This window comes from Cuculus canorus, chromosome 3 (genome assembly GCF_017976375.1).
Source record: "Cuculus canorus isolate bCucCan1 chromosome 3, bCucCan1.pri, whole genome shotgun sequence".
NCBI lineage: Eukaryota > Metazoa > Chordata > Aves > Cuculiformes > Cuculidae > Cuculus > Cuculus canorus.
The window spans coordinates 57,863,326-57,885,661 of record NC_071403.1 but is presented as its reverse complement, the minus strand read 5'-3'; the positions used below and the strand labels follow the sequence as shown (position 1 = coordinate 57,885,661).

At 39.9% G+C, this 22,336-nt stretch overlaps 1 protein-coding gene across 1 annotated transcript in view; it reads left to right on the top strand.

Moving 5' to 3' along the window:
- Positions 1–269: 269 nt before the first annotated feature.
- The window catches only part of RPS6KA2 (ribosomal protein S6 kinase A2), a 288,113-nt gene continuing 266,046 nt past the window's right edge, over positions 270–22,336 (top strand). The window contains exons 1-2 of the mRNA XM_054063331.1: positions 270–527; positions 3,813–3,857. Coding sequence (XP_053919306.1) covers positions 465–527; positions 3,813–3,857 — 108 coding nt within the window. The 5' untranslated portion in view covers positions 270–464. The remainder of the gene's footprint in view (positions 528–3,812; positions 3,858–22,336) is intronic.

Here is a 22,336-nt window from a genome sequence, read left to right as displayed (position 1 = left end):
CGCTGCACTCGCCACCAGGATATCAAGGTCTTGAACTGGGGGAAAGAGCCGCGGGTTTAGTTTGTTTTTATTCCCCCGCGCCCCATCCCTGTCCCCCGGCAGGTGCCTGGCGGGGCTGCCGGGGCGCTGCGGGACGGGGGAGCAGGGTCGGTGCGGGCTCGCTCCCGTTGCCATAGCAGCGCCCGCCGCCGCAGTATCCCTGGGATCAGCTCCCCATCGCCCCCCCCCGCCACGGCTTCAAAGCGAGCTACGCCGGCGGCAGCCGGGAGGAGCGGGACGGGGCGGCGGGGCTGTGCCGAGCGCTGCCAGCGGATCCCGCGGGGACATTTTTAGCGGGCGGGCGGGGAGGTCCCGGTGCCTTCCTCCTCTCTCCTTCTCCTCTTCTTCCTCCTCCTCCTGTCCCGCTTTTCCTCCGCGCTTTTCTTGTGCTTGAATCCCGGCTTCTAGCAAAGCGTCGCCCAGCCATGCCGATCGCCCACTTGCTGGAGCTATGGAAGGGGATAGAGGTGGAGCCCATGGAGACGGAGGTGAGCGGCGGCGGGGGATGCGGGCGGCTGCACCCGGGGAAGGAAAAAAAACCACCACCCGTTCGCTGGCCCGCACCTCGCGAAACGGGATGCTGGGAGCATCCTCTCTGCGCTCCAGTCGCTGCTAGGAGCGGGGAGAGGCGTGCGAACCTGTTGCAGCGCTCCTGGAGCGGTTCGGGGCAGAGCGGTGCCGCAGCCGCGGGGCGGACGGAGAGCCTGGAACGGGGGCGAACCTGCGAGGCAGCCCGAGCAGGACTTGGGCTCCCATTCGAATGAGAAGTAGGTGATCTCCCATAAATGGCTTTAAATCGGAGAGGGGGTAGATTTAGACTAGACATAAGGGAGAAACTGGTCACTATGAGGGTGGTGAGGCACTGGCACAGGTTACCCAAAAGTCGTGGCTCACCCCTCCCTGGAGGTGTTCAAGGCCAGGTTGGATGGGGCCTTGGGCAGCCTGGTCTGGTGGGAGGTGTCCCTGCCCATCCCAGGGATGATCTTCGAGGTCCCTTCCAACCCAAACCATTCTGTGATCTCTAATTTGAGGCTAGGATAAGTCAGTGTCCTCGCTCCTATTTTGATTTTTTGAGCTTCCTTGTGTTTGTTTCAGCAGCAACACAAAAGTCAGACGCTTGTCCATTACCTGTAAGCACAAGGCTGTGCTTTCAGGATCATACTGGAAATGCAACACTGATACCTAGCTGGCTGCTGTGCTATATATGATCAAAATTTGCCTGCTGGAGTTTTCATGACCTGTAATTTAAGACTGACTTGTCTCAAGAAAGCAATATTCTTTTTGTGCGGTAATGGGCATGGTGGATTCTTGAGTATTTCTGCAGCTCTTGAGTAGTGCAGTAAAAACAAAGTATTTCTGGTCAGCTTTTTCCCCACAGAGGACAGATGTTTGTAGCAGGTGACAGAAGTAGATGAGTGAAACTTAAAAGGTGTGGATTTTATATTTATTTTTTTTAACACCCTGCCCATCCCATCCTCCTGACTATTTGATTGAGCTACTGTAACAGGCTTTTGGGGAGAGACACAGAGGGGAGTATAACTTATCCAGCCAAATTAGAAGCTACACAAAACACTTGTCTCAAAAATGGAATTGCTGAACGGTGGAAAATGTTTCTTGTGGAGTGTTAGTTTATGTATTTAAACAATAGAGCAAAAGTAATATTAGAATATATTATATACCAGTATAGGTCATTCTGGAATCCCTAGATTAAGAGTGAGTTTGGGGGCTTGTAGAGGTTTGTATCGTGCAATTCACTTCCAAGTGCTGCCACTTGCTCCCCTTTGCACCATACAAGGAATCTCATAACAAAGGGGTTATAGCTGGGAAACAGCTTAGTGTTCCTGATTAAGTAGTCAGCTGTCACCTTGTTAAGGCACTTTTGCTAGTGAGAAGACTTGTATGACTATACTTGTGGTGAAGAGTTTTCTGCTGAACAACATAGAAATTTTCCCCTCTCCTCCCCAGTGTGCCTTTCCACTGACCACAGTATTCAAAGTCTATGTACATGTCTTGTACAGTCTATGAACAGTCTTGTTCCCTTCCTTCCACCTTCCCTTCCTCTTAAAATCAGTTTGTGTCCAATATTTTTCTTTCTGTGCCAGACAGAGAACACTTGAGTCATTGCTCAGATAGCTTTTTCTGCTATCAAATTCAAGGAAAAACTTTCTTAGACCATAGGGTAAGCTCCAGCACTAAGGCCTAATGTCCATTGCTTGGGACAATAGCTTTCTGTTGTCGTGTCTTTTGTTGGTAGAGGACCATTTAGACTTTTCTTCCAGAAGAAACCATGTGAGTCTCCTTACCAAGTGTAACGAGTGCATTACAAAGCTAGTTAATCAGATGTTTGGTTTTCAGGTTGGTAGTTGTTTGCTACACTTTCTCTCACTCTTTCTAAAATTGCACTTCAAAAAAGTTTCCAGGGGATTAAGGGATTACGGACATAGAATTTTGTGGTTTAAATGAGAACAACAGATAGATCACCGTTTATTACCTTATAAGCACATTAAAGATCACCGTTTATTACCTTATAAGCACATTAAAGATACGCTATAGCTTATAAACCTTTAAAAGCGTGCCATAGGTAGAATTCCTAAATTACTGTTTGTTCAAATCTGTGTAGAAGTATATTTTGTTTCTTGTGGGCTTTTTTCCATGAAGGGCAGTCTTTTCAAATGGTGATGGCATTTCATCTTTTATTAGGTGAATGTAGCTTAAACACTAGTGATTGGACTTCTTCGAGGGTGCTGTCATGGGCTCTGAATGTGTGTGGGATAAAATGTTTTCATGATCGTCTGCTAGTTGTTCTTTTCCACGGAATCTTTTCACAGTTAGTAGACAAGGAGGGAGACTGTTTCGTTCTTTTATCTTTATAGACCTCTTTCTCCTCCTCTTCCTTAGTGCCAAAAACCCTTTTAAAATAGAGGCATTTATGAATGCCAAAGGATGACTCAGGGGAATGACATGCAGTTTATTAAAGATGGCATTTATAGCAAATCAATCTCTTGATAAGGAAGAGTGCATTGAGGGCATGTTCTGTATTATGTTTCTATAAAGGAAAATAGGAGCAAAATTCTGCTTCTTTCACCTGTTGACTCAAAGTCATTAACTTTTGTCTGACAAGTAAGCAAGAAAATTGGGACACTTGCTGGGTCTAGAATTTCTCTGTGGGCAGGCAAAGTTATTGATTGATCTCTAGATGGGTAGATAGAGAAGTGGATTACAGCCTTTGGAATGTATTCCCCATGGAAGGGTTGTGTGATCAAGCTCTATATAATCCTTCTACCTGTTTTCCAAAGGCTTCTGCTTAATAGGTTTGATCTTAGCACCCATTAAATGACGATATTTAAATATGAGAAAATTTAGTCCTATATATGCATTTATTCTGTTGTCTTGGCAAGAAATGCTGTTCTAGGTCTTTCGTTTAGACTATTCATGCATAATCATGTTTAGTTCCCGATTCATTTTTGTGCAATTTCTATGAGAAATCTGGTTTCGGCAATTTTAATAGTGTCAGTGTGCTCTTGCATTCTCCTATATCTCTTAACATTTTATATATATATTGGAGAAAGCATATCCTCATGGATTCAAAGGTTAATTTAACTATGCTAAGTGTGAAGAATTGAACGTGCCTGCTATAACAGTATAGATTTGGAATGACTTTACTGAGTAAAAGTAAACTGACTGTATTTTGTGCTAGAACTTGGCTTAGAATCGTCTTTCCCAAGAACATATATTAACAAGTTTTTTTTTCCCCTCTTCTCTGTGTTCACCAGCCTGCAGTAGATGATGCTGCCCTGGAAGAGGAACCTGTACAAGAGGTAAATTTGTTTATTCCTGGATCACACAAATAGGAAATTATAGTAAATGTGATGTGCCTTCATAGAAACAAAATGTCTCTGGTACTTTTTCTCCATGTTCTTCTGACCCTGAAGATGCAAATCCAACCCACTTTTTTGTTTTTTACTATAAGGTCAAGTGAAAAAAACCCAGACTTGTTTATATACAGGTTGGCAAATTTTATTTTATAGCTGTCACCCTTGTGTTGATTTTCCAAGGAAGAACACAAAATTTCTTGAGGCTTATGGTCCTCTGGCAGAGAAGACTTTGTAGTGACATCAAAAAGAGTAGCTGTCATCACAACAACACGTGTATTGTGAATTGTATCTGAGTTAACTGCAAAAACTACCAAATTTCGAATCCGTTCCTTTTTCTCCACTACGCTGGCTCTTCATCCAGAGCTATTTCCTTCAAGGTAATATTATTTGTATTGTTGTGGCATTGTACTATTGTGCTATTTTTAAAATTAAAAAAAAAAAACAAAACCAAACACCACACAAAATGAGGAAACGCCAAGCTTACAGAAATATACAAGTCTTGCCTCAAAGTGTTTAAATGCCAAATAGAGGAGATAAAAGATGATATGAAGATAGAAAGCAAGTGAGAAAACATGAACGTTCACTATTGTGTTGAGCTGAGTGCAAAGCTTGACTGTAAAACTGGCGGCTGCTCATCCTAGGTGTCTGTACCAGGTGCTGCTTGTTAGTGTAGAATAAATCTGGGTGTGTTGGAAAGATAATTAGGCATTTCCTGATTTCCAAATGAAGGACTGACTCTCTTCTGCATTACAGCGAGGCTGTGAAGACATTTGTCTAAATAGCCACCTCTGAACACACTAAGCTTCCCAGTGTCTCTTAATCCTTGAAATTTAAAACTTACCTTCATGATGTTTAGTGTTCAGTGCAAAGGGAAATTTTTATTATTTTTTGCTATGTTAAAGGTATAGTTTTAACCCCCTTTATGACAGAAAGGATTAAGTCATGTTTTTGAGCTCTGTAAAATTAATGCAACTTCCAAATGTCATTTTTTTCCTCCTTCTCAATTTCTAAAAAAGTCAGGACTAAATTACTCTTTAAAAAGCTTGGGAATGTAATTAAGTGCAGGTTACTGGGCTCATCCCATCCTCTTTGAGCGTATTGCTGCAGATTAAATTTGTGGTTTGTGGGTTGGTTTTAGGATGATTTAGTTTTTGTGAAGATAGCCTTCATTTCCTAAATGAATTTTAACCTACTTAATTTTCATTAGGGATGCAGCTTATAGTTCTTAAGTCTAAAATGTAGCAAGAAAATTGCATGTAATGGCTAATTATATAGAAACCTCAGTCCTGGGTTCTCATTTTCTGATGTTTACCGCTCTAAATATTACAATTTGCAATTAGGTATCTGTAATTGTGTTTAGCCTTCTGTATGCCTACATCTGCCACAATAAGACAATTGCAGTGTCTACATGCCAAGTGGGAGGATGTACTTTTATCTGATTGAAAAACCTGCTATACTTGTGCATTATAAAACATGCACACCGTGACCGCTAACAAATCATTGACAGTGGTATTTCACGTCAACGTAGAAGTACCCTCAACTTTCCCTTACACTTCCTCCAGGCGTCTTCATTATGTAGTAGTATAGGAAAATGCAATAGGAAAACCAGACTGTTTTTCACCTTACTCTGCTGCTGTCATGTTATTTCAGTGCTTTACTGGCTTGGTCTGTTAGCATGTTCTGTTTCTATGAAGCTTCTATCTTACTGTAGTGGTACTGTAGGAAAGAACAGTTTACTGTTCTGGTGACTTTCTTACTGATAGTTGTACTGAGCCCAAGCCCATTTTTTTCAGGAAACATTAAAGCATGATTTAAGGGGTGAATTTAAGTCATGTAATGCAATAGATAACACTTGTTCAAAGGTTTTCAGTGTGGTGTAAATACAGGCTGGGGGATGATATGATTTAGAGCAGCCTGGTGGAGAGGGACTTGGGAGTGCTGGTTGATGAGAAGCTTGACAGGAGCCGGCAGTGCGTGCTCACAGCCCAAGCCACCAACCGTATCCTGGGCTGCATCGAAAGAAGCGTGGCCAGCAGGTCGAGGGAGGGGATTCTCTCCCTCTCCTCTGCTCTTGTGAGACCTCATCTGGAATACTGTGTCCAGTTCTGGAATCCTCAACATAAAGAGAGATATGAAGCTGTTGGACCGGGTCTAGAGGAGCCTACAAAGATGATCGGAGGGCTGGAGCACCTCCCATATGAGGACAGGCTGAGAGAGTTGGGCTTGTTCCACCAGGAGAAGAGAAGGCTCCAAGGAGACCTTATAGTGACCTTCCAGTATCTGAAGGGGGCCTACAAGAAAGCTGGAAAGGGAGTTTTTATGACGGTATGGGGTGATAGGATGAGGGGGAATGGCTTTAAATTGGAGGGGGAAAGATGTAGATTAGGAAGAAATTCTTCCTGTTGAGGGTAATTGGAGAGGCGGTCGTTGTCTTTTTTACAGTAGTATCTGGTGAATGTTCCCTCACGTCTTCCATTTCAATTGATCGAAGGTCTCAATACACCCAGTACGGAGTTTTCAATCCATTATGAAAAGTAATGCATGTTGTGGTTTATTTTTAATAGCCATCATGACTGCTTAGCAAAGCAAAAAAACCCCAAACAACCTGCGTGTCTGTGCAGATTAATGTCTATTAGGGATCTACGAAACAGACTCTGTCAATTTCTCTTCTTCTCCATTGAGTTGTGTTTCCGTTGTGTTGTGTGATCATTCCTAACAAGCTGTCCTGGGGCAGGAAGTTACTGAAGAGAATAACTGAAGTTTCTTAGTTATTTGTATTCGTGTTTATGTGTACATATACACACCAAAAAGTCTGTACTTTTACAAAAACCTAGGTCATGGGAACAGCCTGTTCTTTCAGGGATAAAAGAACGGGAGGTTGATCACCAAATGAGTGGTATGGTACAATGCAAAATCTCTTGGGGAGGGAAGCGTAGTTGAAGTTGATGGATTATGACAACACTATATTTATTCAACACTGCTTTTTTCTTCCTCCACAAAGAAGTCTTAAAGCCTCATAATTAAGGAACTATGTTTTAAAAATGAAGTTCCAAGTAATGAAAAGTTGTTTTCTTACCAAGAAATGCATTATCACAGTAAATAATTCACTGTGAGTCCAGGAATGGTGGTACATGCCTCTGAAAACAGATATCGGAGTTATCTTATACTGGAAAATTATGACCTTGCATATATCTGTACAAAATTACACTGATGATGCATCTGAGAAACAAATTATGGGTAATTCCTTCTTTCCACAGTTCTTCTTTGAGAAGGTAGTGTAAACTGGTTAATCTGAAGTAAACTTCTACTTTTTTAAAAAAAATTCTGAAGTATTTGGCTTTTATGAAGGATTTAGTAGGTAATAAGTTTATAACTAGTTTTTTAGAAACTGATCTTTTTATATTTATTTGGGGAATTAATCCAGAATGCCTGTCTTCTAACGCTTCTTTTTTTTTTTTAAGTAAATGACTGCGGTTTGTTTTGGAATTAAATTGATCAGGCAACCAACAGAATATTGGTTTCTGCTTAATGTCATGATAAATAGTGCATATAAATTTTTTCCCTTGATGGAGGTGAAAAGTTATTCCTTTGTATGGAAAAAATGTGAGAGCGACAGCAGTGATCATGAAATGAATGCAGTGTCTTCTCTCATTGCAACCCAGAACTGGTGTTCAGACTCAGCACTGAAGGGAAAGCTGAGAGGACAGCAGCTGTGCTGACTTCTCTGAAAGAGAATTTTGTTACTGTTAATTGACTTCTTGTTGTCACTGTCCTCATCAACTGAATCAGGACAGATGTAGGGGAGATATCATTATAAAGAAGAAAACCTGATTTATTTTACTCTCATCTTTTACCGTCTCCTCCTGCTTATACAATTCACACAGCACAGAAAACTTCAAATGGTTTGGGCAAAGTAGAGTGTGGAAAAACCTTTATTACAACAACCTGAAACTATTGTGACATTTGAATGGGGTATCATTAAACTTAAAAATGTTTAAATTAATGCTTCATAGCTATTTTTTCATTGCTCTTTTATTTCTGCTGCTCTTTTGAATTACTCTTAGTGCTTTCAGACAGCATTCTGTTGTGGCTCAGATGCATCAGAGACAGGATAATAGCATTTAAAAAAAAGTCAGGAAAATGTATTTGAGCTGTGTTTAGGGTTTCTCAGTCCCTCTGGCTTTCTACAGCTACTGCTGAGATTCTAATGCTCTATCATGAGTGGCAACCTATCCTGAAACTATTCTCTATGTAGCTGAAGGGTGACAGATCCTGTTCTCAGAAACTTTGGTCTTTAAACTAAAAATAAACGTGGGCTTAATGTCTATTGAGACCTGAGATGATGAGGTGATGTTTTTTTAGCTGGTAGAGAAGGTAGCTGATAATTACAATTGGTGGCAGAGCTTTCCTTACATGAAATAACTGATGCTCACTCCCACTGCAATGTGACTCTGTGAACTTCTTGAGCCTTTTCAGGGCTTTGTGGCCTTCATTTCACTTTTATTCCTCATACTCCAAGCAACACTGATGTGTTGGGATGGTGCAACTCGGAGTTCAAGGACGATGTATGAGAGGTGTATGCGTATCTTGTTGGTGTGTTGTTTTTGGTTGTGTGTATTGGATTTTTAAGTTTGCAGTGGTTAGCTATTGAACAAACAGCTAACCAGCAAAATTTTTTCCTAAGTGGATACCAGAATGGCCAACGCTGATTTACTCAATCTGGTACTTGAATGCATAGCAATGTCTGTGTTCAGAAGCTTTTAAAATCAACTTTGCAGACTGGACTATAGCAGCCGCTACTGAGCAAGTATGCGGAATGGGGAAAAGTTCTATCAAACTATGCAAGATGTAAAATACTACAGAATTAGGCTGCTTAATTTTGAAGAAGAGTTATTACTTAAGACAAATCAAAGTTCATCTGTGGAGACTTGTTCCCTTGTGAAAATGAACTTGTTCCATAATGGCAGTTGGCGCCCAAGAGAGTGTGCTGGCTATGAGCTATTTGTGTCATCAGAAGAGATGAGTCACTTGGCAGACAGTAGTCTGGATAAATTATTTCTGAGTATGATGCCTCCTAGAGAGCTGTATTTGTTTAAAATGAAAACAAACTACAATTTACACATAGATGGTTGTAACTCTGAGATGAGAAATCCATTACAGTAAGCCGAAAGTTAATTGCTTTCCCCTTTTTTTTCCTTAGCTTAATCTGTTCTTTCTCACTCTATGGTTTGTTCTGTAAGAACATAGTGCTCTGTATTGAAATAGGAATTCTTCCTTTGAATCCTCTTCTCTCCTTTCCCAATATTTCCAAGGCTTATAAATAACCTTCCCCAAAATGAAAGTTGTGTGACAAGCAGCAAGATGAGCACTGCTGCTGTTCTGGAGGAAAAAACCTTCCTCTAACTGCTTTCCTCTAAAGATTCAATGGGGGAAAACCAGAAGTTATCTTTAGCGCTTCTTACAAAACTAAACAAACAAACAAACAAACCCCTGCTCAAATGGGCATGATTAGACACAGGAAAAGTTACCATGTTGTCATTGGAGCTGTCAAGAGTGAAGCTGCTGTATTTAACTTATGCACTTCAGGGTGCAATTTATTTTATCCAGGACTTAACTAGTTTGCTCTGTTGACTAGAAAGGGATATTTAGTTAATAAATTACTCTGAGTGTATTTGAACAAATGAGCCAAACCCGTAACTTCTGCAAGTTTGTGATGTCTGATTAGTATGTGTGCATGTTTACTACACTCAAGGTTTCACAAAAATTGTTGAAATCTACAATGGTGTGTGAACTATATAGTGTGTGTTTTGTTGTTCTTCTAAATATGTCTGGAAGTTAAGAAGGAAGGCCAATTACCTCTTCTTAAGGATCTGGATGCTTAAAAACTAGCAAATGTTCAGTCTAATTTGGCTAGTTATTTCTGACAAGTGGCCAGGAAACTGATGTTGTGAAATTACCTCTATGGAGGACAGAAGGTTGCATCAACATCAGAAAACTGAGGGGCGGAACATAAAGATCTGATGTGTCTAGGATTGCAAATAATGTATTTGTGCAGTATTGCCTATGGAAAGCTAAATGCAAGTACCCAGTTCTTCAAAACTGTGATCTGGCATCTAAATTTCCGGCAAATCTAAGTTTCTTGAAGTAAATAAATCATGATCCAATGCCCTCTTTGTAATTATTTAAAGCTAAAACTTTGAGTCTTCTAAACATTTTTATTCTGCCTGTGAGTAGCTTAGTAAATGACAAATTCTGACTCTGCTTAGACCTGTCTGATCCAAGATGGGCTTGGATTTCCGGATCGCTATTTTTGTCTTTGTTTTGTAGCTGTTCTCTCCCCTTTTTAATTTCTATGTTTGCATGAAGTCAGTAATTAGTGATTGCTAGGTTCTTCTACCCTGGTCTAGGATTCTTCTTGCTGTTACCAAACTTTGAAAGGAAAAGCGGAGGGAAAGCATCGTGTGTGTACTAATAGGCAATTGTGTACAGTGGATAAGTGAAGTACAGTCTATCCCTTTCACTGATGTCTTGTGTTATTTGTGGTACTTTGAGTTCTAAGTATGGTGTTTAACCATATTTAGGTACTTAAATAAATATTCTGATCCTTTTGTACATTGTAGCAACCACAGTTCTCATCCCAAATAATCAGGAACTGAGCAGTTCTCAGCACTTACTAATATGAAACACTTCAGTCTTTTTAATTTTTTTAGTCCAATTCTCAATTTTCAGCAGTGGTGAGAAGGGATTCCTAATATACTTAGTAATACCTATTATGGAAGAGAATATTCCAAACAGAACAATGAGTAATACAGTAGCGCTGAAAAAGCTGATGCACTCTGGCACATGAGACTGTTATTTAAGTGAGTGGATTGCTTCCTGGTAAGAATGCAGGAAATGATGTAAATTAAGCATGCATTTTTCTTTAAAATCTTGTATTACGATAAATAGGCTTGAGAAAAACAACTTGTTTGGTATATATTACGTCAGCTTTTAACACAATTTGCTTTAATAATCTATTTTTTTAAAGGAGACTAAAGTGAGTCGGCCTTCCTGTAAAGGGAGCTGTTAAGGAGGAATTAAACTGCAGAAGTAACATCTTGGTTACATCGATGAGCTTTTTCTGGGTGTCTTATTGGACTTCTTTCTGACTTATACAGGAGAACCATACCTGTGAATTTCTACATCCTGTAGTGTGCCTGAGGGCTCTGCTATGGGCTACAGCACCGGCAGCTAAATGTGCAGAGCACCCTGCTTGAAATGCTGCAGATGTGCTGTGGGAAGCTAGTCTAGGCATTCTGCCCAGCTGAATGGAGAAGGAGCGGCAAGAGGCGGAGTGTGTGTTTTATGGATAATACTTAAGTTTTTGGCTAAAAAAAAAAAAGATTGGTATCCATCTCCTTTCAAATCCTTTCACGTCGTTTTGGTAGGCTCCTTGGAAGGGGAAGAGTAACAAAGTTCCTGAAGTCAAAGCTAAAGCAAGGTGATGCTCAACACTCCCCAGCTTCCAAAGTGTAGTATTCCTGACTGCACCAGACACAACAGGCCTCTGAGGTGAGGTTTCCATAAAGCCTGTCTGACAGCAGCACTGCAGAGGAGCCAGTTTCTGAGGTGTTGATGATGGAGTCTATACAGAGGGAAGGTTTCCTAGTGCAACCTTCTTTGGTCTGTCCTGACAGCTGTAGTTCTGTGGCCCTGTGGGTACCAAGCAAGATGAGAGCTCTATCACAGAATCACAGAATCACAGAATTTGCTTGTTTGCAAAGGACAAAGTATGTAGAGCTACTTGCCTCTTTCCTAATCACCTCTTGCCTCTTTCCTAATAATAGTGGGGATATTCTATTTCAGTTTGCTTCTTTCAATGTTTGATGGTGTCTCTCAACTCGGGGGCCCCTTGTTGACATGGAAAGCCAGTCATCCTGCACATCAGCACAATGATGTTAGAGGATACACAATTAGTACTGCAGATATGGGGAGCTTATTTCATTGCAAACTGTTATACTTTAGACATTTCAAACGGTGAGAGACCACAAATGACAATGACTGTGCTTTACTGTTTCCTTGCAAAAAACTAGCGATAGATATTTGTTTTTTAACTTGCTGTTGCTCTCAAATTTTCTAGGGCATTATGTGGCATTGCTCAGCATGATATGGATGTTCTGTGGATCCAGATGTTAGAGGTCTCTTCACTGTGTTCTTATTTGCCTCAGCTAATTATTGGCAGTAGTGGTAATGGACTACCCATGAACAAGAAGATAATATACATATTTGCATAATTTTTTTTTATTTTATTTTAGCACTAGGACTATGTTGTAAAAGTTTCTCTTTTACTAGTAGTTTAGCTCACTATTTCATCTTAATATATAATCTTATGTTAAGAAGCTTGGGATGCTGCACTGTTTTATGGTACATAAAAGAGAGTCACAAATAACCTTAAGTATGGTAACCACTGAGTAAATGCAATTATGTGCACAGTGATGAAAGAAAGAACTAGAAGAGGGCTTGATGGCAATGCCTTTGCTAGCATTGGTCAGTGTAGTGTCTTACTTCTAGTTATGGTATTCCCCACAGCCTCCCCTCCCCCCCTTGTTTCCGATCCAGAGTGTAATTGCCTAAGATACAGTACGTTTCCTCTTGGATTCTTGCTGTAGTAAGTAATTTTTCAGCTCCAGGAGTAAGCAAGTAAGTTTTTGTGTTGCTTTGAGTTTACTCCTGTAACCTAGCTTCCATGATTCATAATCCTGCTTGCCAACTGGAATTAGTGTAAAGCTTAATTAAATGTGTAAAACATTGTGAACTTACTGAGTCATTTTCCTGAAATATGATTTATCATACTGCCTGTGGCTGGTGGACTTGCACACGTTTTTGGTTGTCAGAGCCAGCTTTGAATAAATAATTGGCTTTAAGTGGGGAGGTGGGTGGGATATTTGGTGTATGTACTGTCAGCCTTGAAGTAATTGTGTGAAAAGAGTATTTAATTAATAACTTAAAAATATGAAAGTCTAAAGAGTGTATACTTAGTGTGCAAACAAAAAACCTGTTCTTTTGTTTGCTTTGTGCTCATCACAGAATTTGAAAACCCCAGAGGCTTTGATGTCTAGGTGAAGCTTATACAATCCTGCTGGTGAAGAAGCTAGGCAGAATGGAGCTTCCATCCCTGAAACCATGCAACTTCCCTGGTTTTGAAACAGGAATTTGAAAACTGTTTTCCTTTCAGACAGGCTAGTGGAAATTCTCATGCACATCAAGAGTTCAGCCAAGAGTCTAACATTGTGACCCCTGGATCCTCACTTAAACTTCTTTAGCACTTTAGTTCTACAATAAACTTCTTTTGTGAATGTAGCTTTAAGAATTTGAATATTTTAAGTTCTAGCTGTAGCAAAGAATGGAAAACTAGTTGTTATGGAATATTTGAATTGGGGAAAAAAGAAATTTTAAGTTTAGCTTCCATATAGAATGTTTATCTCTCAATCTGCTGATGATTCACAGTTGTGACTGATTAGATCAGTAGGAAATGATTCTTTTTTATTCCTGTTCTTACAGATTTCACCAAGTCTACTAGTCTTTCTTTTAACTGTTCTCTTAAAGCAGTCTAACTTGCTTCACCAGCTTTGCGAGAAAATTTGACCAAGTTTCTTTGAAAAGCCTGAAATATGTCTTTTGTTCCAAATCTTGTAGACTAGGAACATGCTGTAGGGATGTGAGTTTTTCACCCTGAACTTTTCTAGTATTATAGATGCTAATTAAGTAATTGTACAGTAAGCTCTGATTACAGGTATAGAGTGGGCTGGCATGGCAACCCATTGCTTCTGTTGTACATTAATTGCTTAATATTTGCACCAGAGTTGACTTTCAAGAATATGTAGAGTTATGGAGAGTACTTGTTACATGTTTGAAATGGTAGCAAACCAAAAGTGATTTGCTGGATATGGTGCTTGGACTGTGCTGGGTTCTTGAAGGTGCTGTAAGGGGAGGAGGCACAAGATGTTTTCTTGGGAACGATCTGAACTTTAACTCTGATTCTCTGTGGCTGAAGTTGAAGATCTGACTATTGCAGAATGTGTTGAAGTATGCGTAAACAGCAATGCCTTCTATATTTTTTTCTATGCCGTTGTGTTTTTTGGTTTTAATTTTAGTAGTGGCCTGTGTGGTACCTGTTCTCTAAATATTCCTGCACAGTTGTGTTGTCTTCAAGGCATTACAAGTACTTAATTATTTACATTAGTATCTCAGTGGCCTTTAAAAGTGCATCGCAAGCATGCTTACAAGTGGACAAAACGAACGTTATCTAGTGACTTAAACAATTGTAATTATCAGTGAACAATTGTGAGCCTTCCTTCCAGCTAGATTTGCTTATGTGTAATTTATGAATATGAGGGAAAGGTGCTTCTGTATTAGTATAAACTTTTCTTCTTTGTAGATATTAAGGGAGACAGCTTGTTGCCCTATGCCAGTCTGCAGAGCCTCCTCTTAAACTTAATTTATTTCTGGTACAGTAATCCTTGCCCTTGTTGAAGATCTTAACCTTCATCTTTATTGATTGAAAGCAGCTATATATGTCAGGCTGTCCAGCAAGAAATGTATATGCACAGACCAAATGTTTCCAGTGTGTGTATGTAGGCTAATTTGAGCAGAAATTCAGATAATTTCTATTCAGCAGAGGTAAAGCTTCTTAACTGTAGAGCTGGGATGAGATCAGTCCTAGGCCCTGGGAGAGAAATAGATCATCAAAGTACTGCTTTGCCTACCTTGTTCTTCCTGCCTTTTTTTATTCTTTAACTAATGCAAGTGCACTCTGTGTGAGTACTTAGAAGAGCTTTTTTCTGTGAGATGCAGTAGCTCCATATTCCCATCTATCAGCATTGAAAAGCATTTAATGATACCTTAAGCACTATACAAGGCAAAGAAGCAGCGTAGGACTGGTTTTATTAGATGTCTGGATATAATGGCTTGTGCCATTTTGGTGAGGAAATCTAACTTGGGTTAGAGTGTTCCTTTCACAGTAAAGGAAGGCTTTCTGGAGGATGGTGACCAGCTGCAAATTTGGTTCACTTGGCTGCAGCTGGATGCCTTGCTTGTGGCAGCTGCAGGATGAATAATGTCCGAATTTGTTTGTAGCTGACTGAGGGAACTTGGGCTGTGTTTTTCTGTGTTTTTCTGTCAGTATGGACAGAGAAAGTCTCAGAAATTCTGTGCTGCCATTGATTTGCTGCCAGATGATCTGGAGATGTCTTGGAAAAAGTCAGGTAGCTTTCCTTGCACTGTTTCTATCAGCTCTTATTTCTTCGGCAGTTACACTTGGGCATTATGCAGTGTCCAGACATACTTCTCTCATAGTCACTTGACTTCAGGATCACTAACCTGCATTGTTAAAACTGTCTTTCACCTCTCTAAAAGTAGAGGAAAAGTAAGATCGTGCATTGGAACACTGGTATTTTTTTTCCCCTGGTGGACTTTTCACAGCTAAACAAGTTAAATGTTTTCAGAAAATATTTTGGAAACTAGAGTTTTACCTGATTTCATGATTCCAGAGCTTTAAAGAAGGTATGAAACAGTGAGGACTTTCTTTATAGGGATTGGGAGTGGATAGCTGCTTATACAGAAGAGGTCTCATTGGTTATGGTTTAATCAACAGCAAAACCCTTTAGCCTTTCAATATCTGACCTACGGACTGTTTCTGGGCCTGGATAGCTGATTTTTCTGATGAAGCTCATGGCTGAAGATGGTATGCATGCTGCAGCTTATTAAGGGAGAGAGATTTCTGTCCTTTGTATGAAGAAAAGAGGCCTGCCTCGAGGCCCAAGGTTTTACATGTATATTTGAAGAACAGGAAGGCTTTGGTCTGGTGGGAAAAGTATTGTCCTTATGAAGCTAGAAAAAGTCAAGAGTTGGCACGATGTTTACGATGAGCCAGATTTCTACTTGGAAACATCTGCAGGCAAATGGACCAACTGAAGCAAAAAGACGGTTGGGTTCCTCCGTCTGTGCTACAAAAAGTGTTGCCTCTGCTGTCCTGTTAGTCACAAACATCTTCATCGGGGAGGATGGGGTGGTGTCTTTGTAGGGGGCAGACACACAATGGACACCCTGTGTCTTTTAAAGCTATTTGAATACATTATACGTTTGTAAAACACACACTGAAATAATTTCAGATAGCATCATGTGTGTTTCTTACCAGGTGCTGCTCCGTAGCTGGTTGTAGTCTTTCTGCAGCTGTTGCATAGAAAGGAGGGATACCAGGAGTAGCTAAGGAATGGCAGAATGAGCTTTAGGTAATGAGTGTGTATTCAAATGCCTAAAGACCATAACCCATACTGCTTCGGATGTGTTGTTATATTTTCTTGAACTAGCTAGACTGATGCTAGCAAATAAACTGCAATCACATCTTCTAACTGCAGTATGGATGTGCTTGCAGTCTGTTGCCATGGGGACAAAGATAAGTCTCATTTTAAAGAATTGTACTAAAAGCTGCCATACTCTGATACTGCACAACCTGTAAGCAAGCAGTTATGCAGCAGTTTATTTTTGAAGGATGCCGAGGTTGATAGATCTGATTAGATCTTTAGCCTGTTCCTGGGGAAGCAACACTTAAAATTGCACTGATAATATATCCCCAATAGTAACTTCTGAATACTGTGACCAGCTACAGTCAGACTTGAAAGAGAGGCAGGCACTTAGACCTCTGTTTTCAAAGGTTTTGTGAAAGTTGACAGATGAGCAGAGACTCAAAGCTGTGCTCTACTGAGGGAAGAAAAAGCAGAACCATACTTGATCCAAAGCCACTATGTACTATTCGATGAGGTAATTAGGGTAGGAGATGTGTATACTATGTCCCTGTACAAAAAGACAAGAGTCCTCCAATAAAAAGGAGTCTGAGAGATGGTAGCCTTAAATCTTTTGAGAAACAGGCTCTGTAAGTTCTGCTTCTTTCTGAACGGCTTTGGATATACCTTTCTTTCTGGGAAATTTTGTGTTCCCAAAAATAAGTACAGAAATCTGCCAGCTTCTTTGTTTTCCCACAGACACCAGATTGCACTTATTGTAGTTACATGTTGCCTGTTTTTTAACCTTTGTTTGATCTAGTTACAAGACTAGCTAAGCTTTGAGAGAGAATACGTGTTAAAGACAGACCCTGTCATTTTATAATGTATGTCCGTGAGAACAAAAGGAAGCTTCTATTCTTCTTAATCGAGTGTTATGCACACATAAACCATGTTTACCTCGGAGGAGAGCTTTAGAAACGCCCAGTTTCAGCAGTGCCTGTGCTGCCAGGCCTGGCTGTACCCTGGGCAATGCTGACATCTAGTGTGGGTTCAGGAAAACCCAACAGTCTGCTTTTGAAGCTCCTGCAAAGTTCAGTAGAACTTGCTTTAAACTTGGAATGTAGCAAAGCTTTTGATATCTAATTATCCATTCGGATACTGGATAGTTCACTCATCTAGCTAGAAGAACTACTGCTGTGGGGAGCAGTGCAACCTTTGGAGGCTGATACTTTGGGAATTGTGGTTCCTTGTTATCTGGGTTGACTTCCTTCCCCAGCTGGCTGAGTTCAGGTCATCAAAGACATTTCCACATCATAGAAGGCAGATATTCACCATGTTTCTACAGATGGAACTGCCTTGGTCATGCCACTGTCACACTTCAGGCATTGATAATGATGCTTGTACTACTAAGATTAATAAAATACTGTGCCTTTTGATTAGTGGTAGTTGTTGAGTGCCTTTTTTTCTCCAAGGGAAGAGAGCAGGCCCTGGAGAGTTGAAACAAACCCAAAAAGCAGGGTGCAACTTAACTATGACAACTGAGTGTAGTCTTGAAGTTAAGCTGTTGCAGTTTCCAGATAGATTTTGCATATGCATGTTTGAAATTACTTTGTAATATCTTGTGTCCTTATATCCTAATAAACTGGATGGGGCATAAGTCTGTTGCTGATGATAACACTGAGGTGCATCTTACAAAATAAGTATCATAGCTATAATTATTTACTTTATGGCAGCAAGACTTTATCTTAATACTCTGCGTAGTCATACCCCAGCCAAGTGTTAAAGAAAACAGCTCCCCCTCACTCCAAATCCTGCCCCCAAAGCAAACTGCAACCCATAATGATCCCATTTCTGCCACAGAGCCCAAGTCTGATCTTACTTGTTGAGCAGCTTGTGATTTGCGCATGAGTTTGGTCTAAGTGACCTCTATAGGTTGCTTGCATCCTAAATGACTCTAAGAATCAGGATTTTGGCCTCCGTTTCCAACCCCTGTTCTGGCTTTGAAGTGAGGAAAGATTCATTCCGTGTTTCTTGTTAAATCATAGTCTATCATTCAAATGGAAGATGCAAGGGAAGTGCTAGCTGTTTCTTAACCAAATAAAATAACTACATCATCAGCTTTTCTTGGTGTTTGGAGTATCATCACAGGGATATAGCAATGTGGCAGACCACAATAACTTTGGGGCAGCATAGGGATCTGACAAGGAGACTGGCACTAGGTAATGCGAGTACAGTTGTCAATTTGACAGGGTTGGAATACTGTTTTGGGTGCTATACCTGACTGAGTGACGTGTGTCAGTCTTAGCACTGTAGGGGTCAGTTCAGGTCAGTCTAAAACAGGGCTACAGTGAGGCACTTTGATATTTCTGGTATATATGTTAATCTTACTCTTTTAGACTTCTCAGTTTCAGCTACTCTGTCTTTTAAGCCTATTGCTTAGATCTACAGCACCTTATTTTAAGCAGCAATAGCAGTGCCACAAAGGGTAGCTCATCCTGAGGTTCTGAGCTTGTTTGTTTCCATCAGCTGGCCCTTTGGGAAGATGTGCGTTAGTGGGGAGGGACTTCTCACCTTGTCTCCTCGTGCATGGCTACCTCTGCCAACAAACCACCTCAGAGGTATCATGCCACTATGCTGCAATAAGAGCCTGGAGTTGCAGTACATAGCTATAACCTGTAACTAGAGCAATGAAATTATTCTGGGGTAATGAGCAAGCTTATTAAGCTTGCAGTAACTTTGTCCAGCAGTAGAGGTCTGTCTTGTTTGGAAATAAAGATTTTGATCAGTTAAGAATGAATCGTAGTAGGGCAACTTCAGTAGTTCTTCAGTAGGTGGGGTTTTCTCTTTGTTTCTTTGAAAATGGATTTATTTTTTTTTTTTATGATAAGAGCTGATCTGAAAGTGGTGAATATGCAGTTCGGTGAATCCTATTTCCCAATAGTTAGGATCTGCTGGCAGAGCTGGTGTGAGGAAGCCATAACTGGAAGCAGAAGCCTATACCTATTCCCTAGCCCTGGCAGCTGAGAACAAAAGTAGAAACCACTACCAGAATATTAGAAGTGTGGATGGCTAATCACTGGGACAAACCACAACTGGGAAAGTGAGCTTGTCCTTCTCCTGAAGCTTTCAACTTGTTACTGAATTACTTTCCAGAAAGCTGGCCTTTGTCAAACCTCAGTGATTTGGCTTCAGATAGGAACAAATGGATGACAGTTCTTGGCTAACATTAGACAGGAGTTGTAGTAGGTAATCCTAGTTTTTTCTTCAAATGTTAACTCACAAAATTACAAAGCTTCTGCCAGAAGTTTTATCTTTCAACCTAAACCACCTCTAAGTATTATTCATATCCAATTGTCTGTCAAGGCTATGAATGGAGGGACCTTACACAGTTCGGAAACTCCTTCACAAGACCCTAAAAGGCACAGGTCTACAGTGTGGGTTTTCTATGTTACTTAAAACTCAAGCCTCTTCTACTTCTGGCATCCTTAATCTATTAAAGGATGTGATTTTTCCTTTTTAACCCTTAGTTTTATTGTCCTGGTGTGATATTTCCCTTTAAGCTGTGATGTTGTGTTGCATTGACTTATTGGAAGCTTGGTTTTGGTTTTGTTGAAGTTGAATGGCCTGAACCTGAATATAGTTCCCACTAATCCCCTTGCAAGTAAAGCATCCTAAAATGTGGCTGACTACACACAGTACAGACAATTGGGATGTTGCCTCCATCCAAACGTAATGCATGTTTTCTATCAATATAGATTTCAAAATCCTGTTTCCAAATTCCTCTTAGTTTTGCAGATAATCATTTGAGAGGCAAAAATTCTTCTGTAACGTCACAGCCATTGATGAACTTGTCTCACACATCAAAAAGTACCAAATTTCCTCTGTTGGTAGTATTTTGGGTTATCATCCATCCAGAAATTTTGAAAGGTAAACAGTGCAAAATTATGTGTATATTGCATATCTGGAAACGTATTAAATTTAGCTGAAGGTTACTTGTGTTTTGCTGTTCAGTGCAAATACAGTCCTGCATTAACTAATCCTTAATCAAACAGATATTGCAGTTGCTTATTTTATTTCTGTCTTTGTGCTTTTGGTTTAAATCTATATTGTAAATATAAAATCAGAATTATCTGGAGTTGATGGGGTTTCTGCTGCCTTGTTGCTTATAAAATTCTGAATTCCTCGTCACCCCTGAAAGATGAAATACCTAGGAGACACAGAAGTTTCCAAGCATTAATCCTTTTGTGCATTAGTTTCAGGTAACTTTGTTTATTTGGTATAAGAGCACAATCACAGGACCTTGCATAAGATAATAAGATGATAATAAAGGCAATAGGAAGGTTTTTTTATCTATCAGATAAATACTTGTATGTTGTCATTGTGACACTATATTCTGCATTTATGTTTTTGGTACATCCATGTAGTGTCACTATAGTAGAATAACGGCAACTTTAATGAGGGCATGAAAAAAACGCTGACGGCGAATAGAAAAGTGTCTTTCAGAAGAATCAGTAGTATTGAAAAAATCAGCGAAATGTGGTTATTAAGGCCCAATAGTTGGTGGAAAATAATTAGAAGAATGAAGAGGAATTCAGGAGGAGATGGTAAAAATATTAAACTTCTAGTTAAAGGTGAAACAAATATGAGGTGGTTCTTTTGGTTTGTATTATTATTATATAAAGAAGTAAAGATCAATCAATTTAAGAAGTAATTTTAAACTGTTTTCCCCTACTTATATTTCTAAAATCTGCAAGAATCACAAGTAAAAAGGTAATACTAGTAGATTCAAATGGATGCTAATAAATGAAGAGAATACAACTAAGCATGTGTTTTATCCTAAAGAAAAGATATGACACTTGCGGTTATGAGCTCTGTTTTTCTCTGAAGTCTCTGGCTGAAGGCATGCATTATTTCTGTTCCTATACCCTGTACAGCTCTGAGCAAGTCATAAAGGTTACTGATATAATAATTAGTTGTTGTACCTCTGTAAAAGGTATCCTTTTAGATCATCTGTAATACTGGAATAATTAGACTGTCCAAAAAAAAAAAGGATGCCTGAGACAGACACACTTGCCAAAGCACTTTGATTTACATCTCAATATGTGTTTAATCCGAGGCATTCACTTTGGGCAACAGGCTTTCCTGGTTCAGTATGATAAGGAATTATTCACTATGTCAATTCATCTTTACGGTGATTATTGTAATAAAAACAGCATATGGTATAACAGCTTATCCAGTCCCATGCCAATTTAACCACCTGTATTACTCCCTTGGATCTACTCTGCCTTTTGTAAAGGTCAGGGGAAGTTAAGAATCTGTGCTCCAAATCTGACCTTCCATAGCTGTTGTGGAAGTTGGTTTGTAGGCCAATAATAACTTACTGATACAGCGTATTACCAGTATATCTTTCAGTTACCCCCTGCCCCTCTTTTCCCATCCTCCTCTGCCCATCCCTTCAGGACACTATAAAATTTATGCTAAAACTTGAATCTGAAAGGAGAAGTGTTTGTGCTAAGCACTGTGTCCCCTTAGAGCGCTGTTTTCACTGTGTCTGTGCATCTGTATCTACGAGGTCAGAACCCAACATACTGTTGGGAAGGTGGTGGCTTGGTCCCATATTTAGGAGATATTTCTAACAAAGCTCTCACTTCGGATTTTGGTATTACTGGCTTTTCATTAAAAATAAGTAAATAAAATAAGAAAAAAAAAAGAGAAATAATTCTATCCCTAAGTGAAAGAAAAGGAAATGTCAAAACTCCAGCATATTTTGCAAATTAGGTTCTTGTTTTCCAGGCAGTCACAGCAGTCAGCTGCAATTGCAATGAAAATAATAGCTCGTAAGAAAAGTACATGGTGTTTAAAGCTCACGTCCAAAAAAACCTAATTTTTCTTAAGTGTTCCTTGCTCACAAGTGTTGCTTTTGAAAGCTTTCTAGGTTGTGGTGAAGTGGGTGTTGGTCTGTTCTCCCAAGTAACAAGTGATAGGATGAGAGGAAATGGCCTTAAGGGAAGGTTCAGGCTTGGTATTAGGAAATAACTACTTCACTGACAGAGTTGACAAGCACTGGAACAGGCTGCCTAGGGAAGTGGTTGAGTCATTGTTCCTGGAGGTATTGAAAAGATGTGTAGATGTTGCACTTAAGGACATGGTTTAGTGATGAGC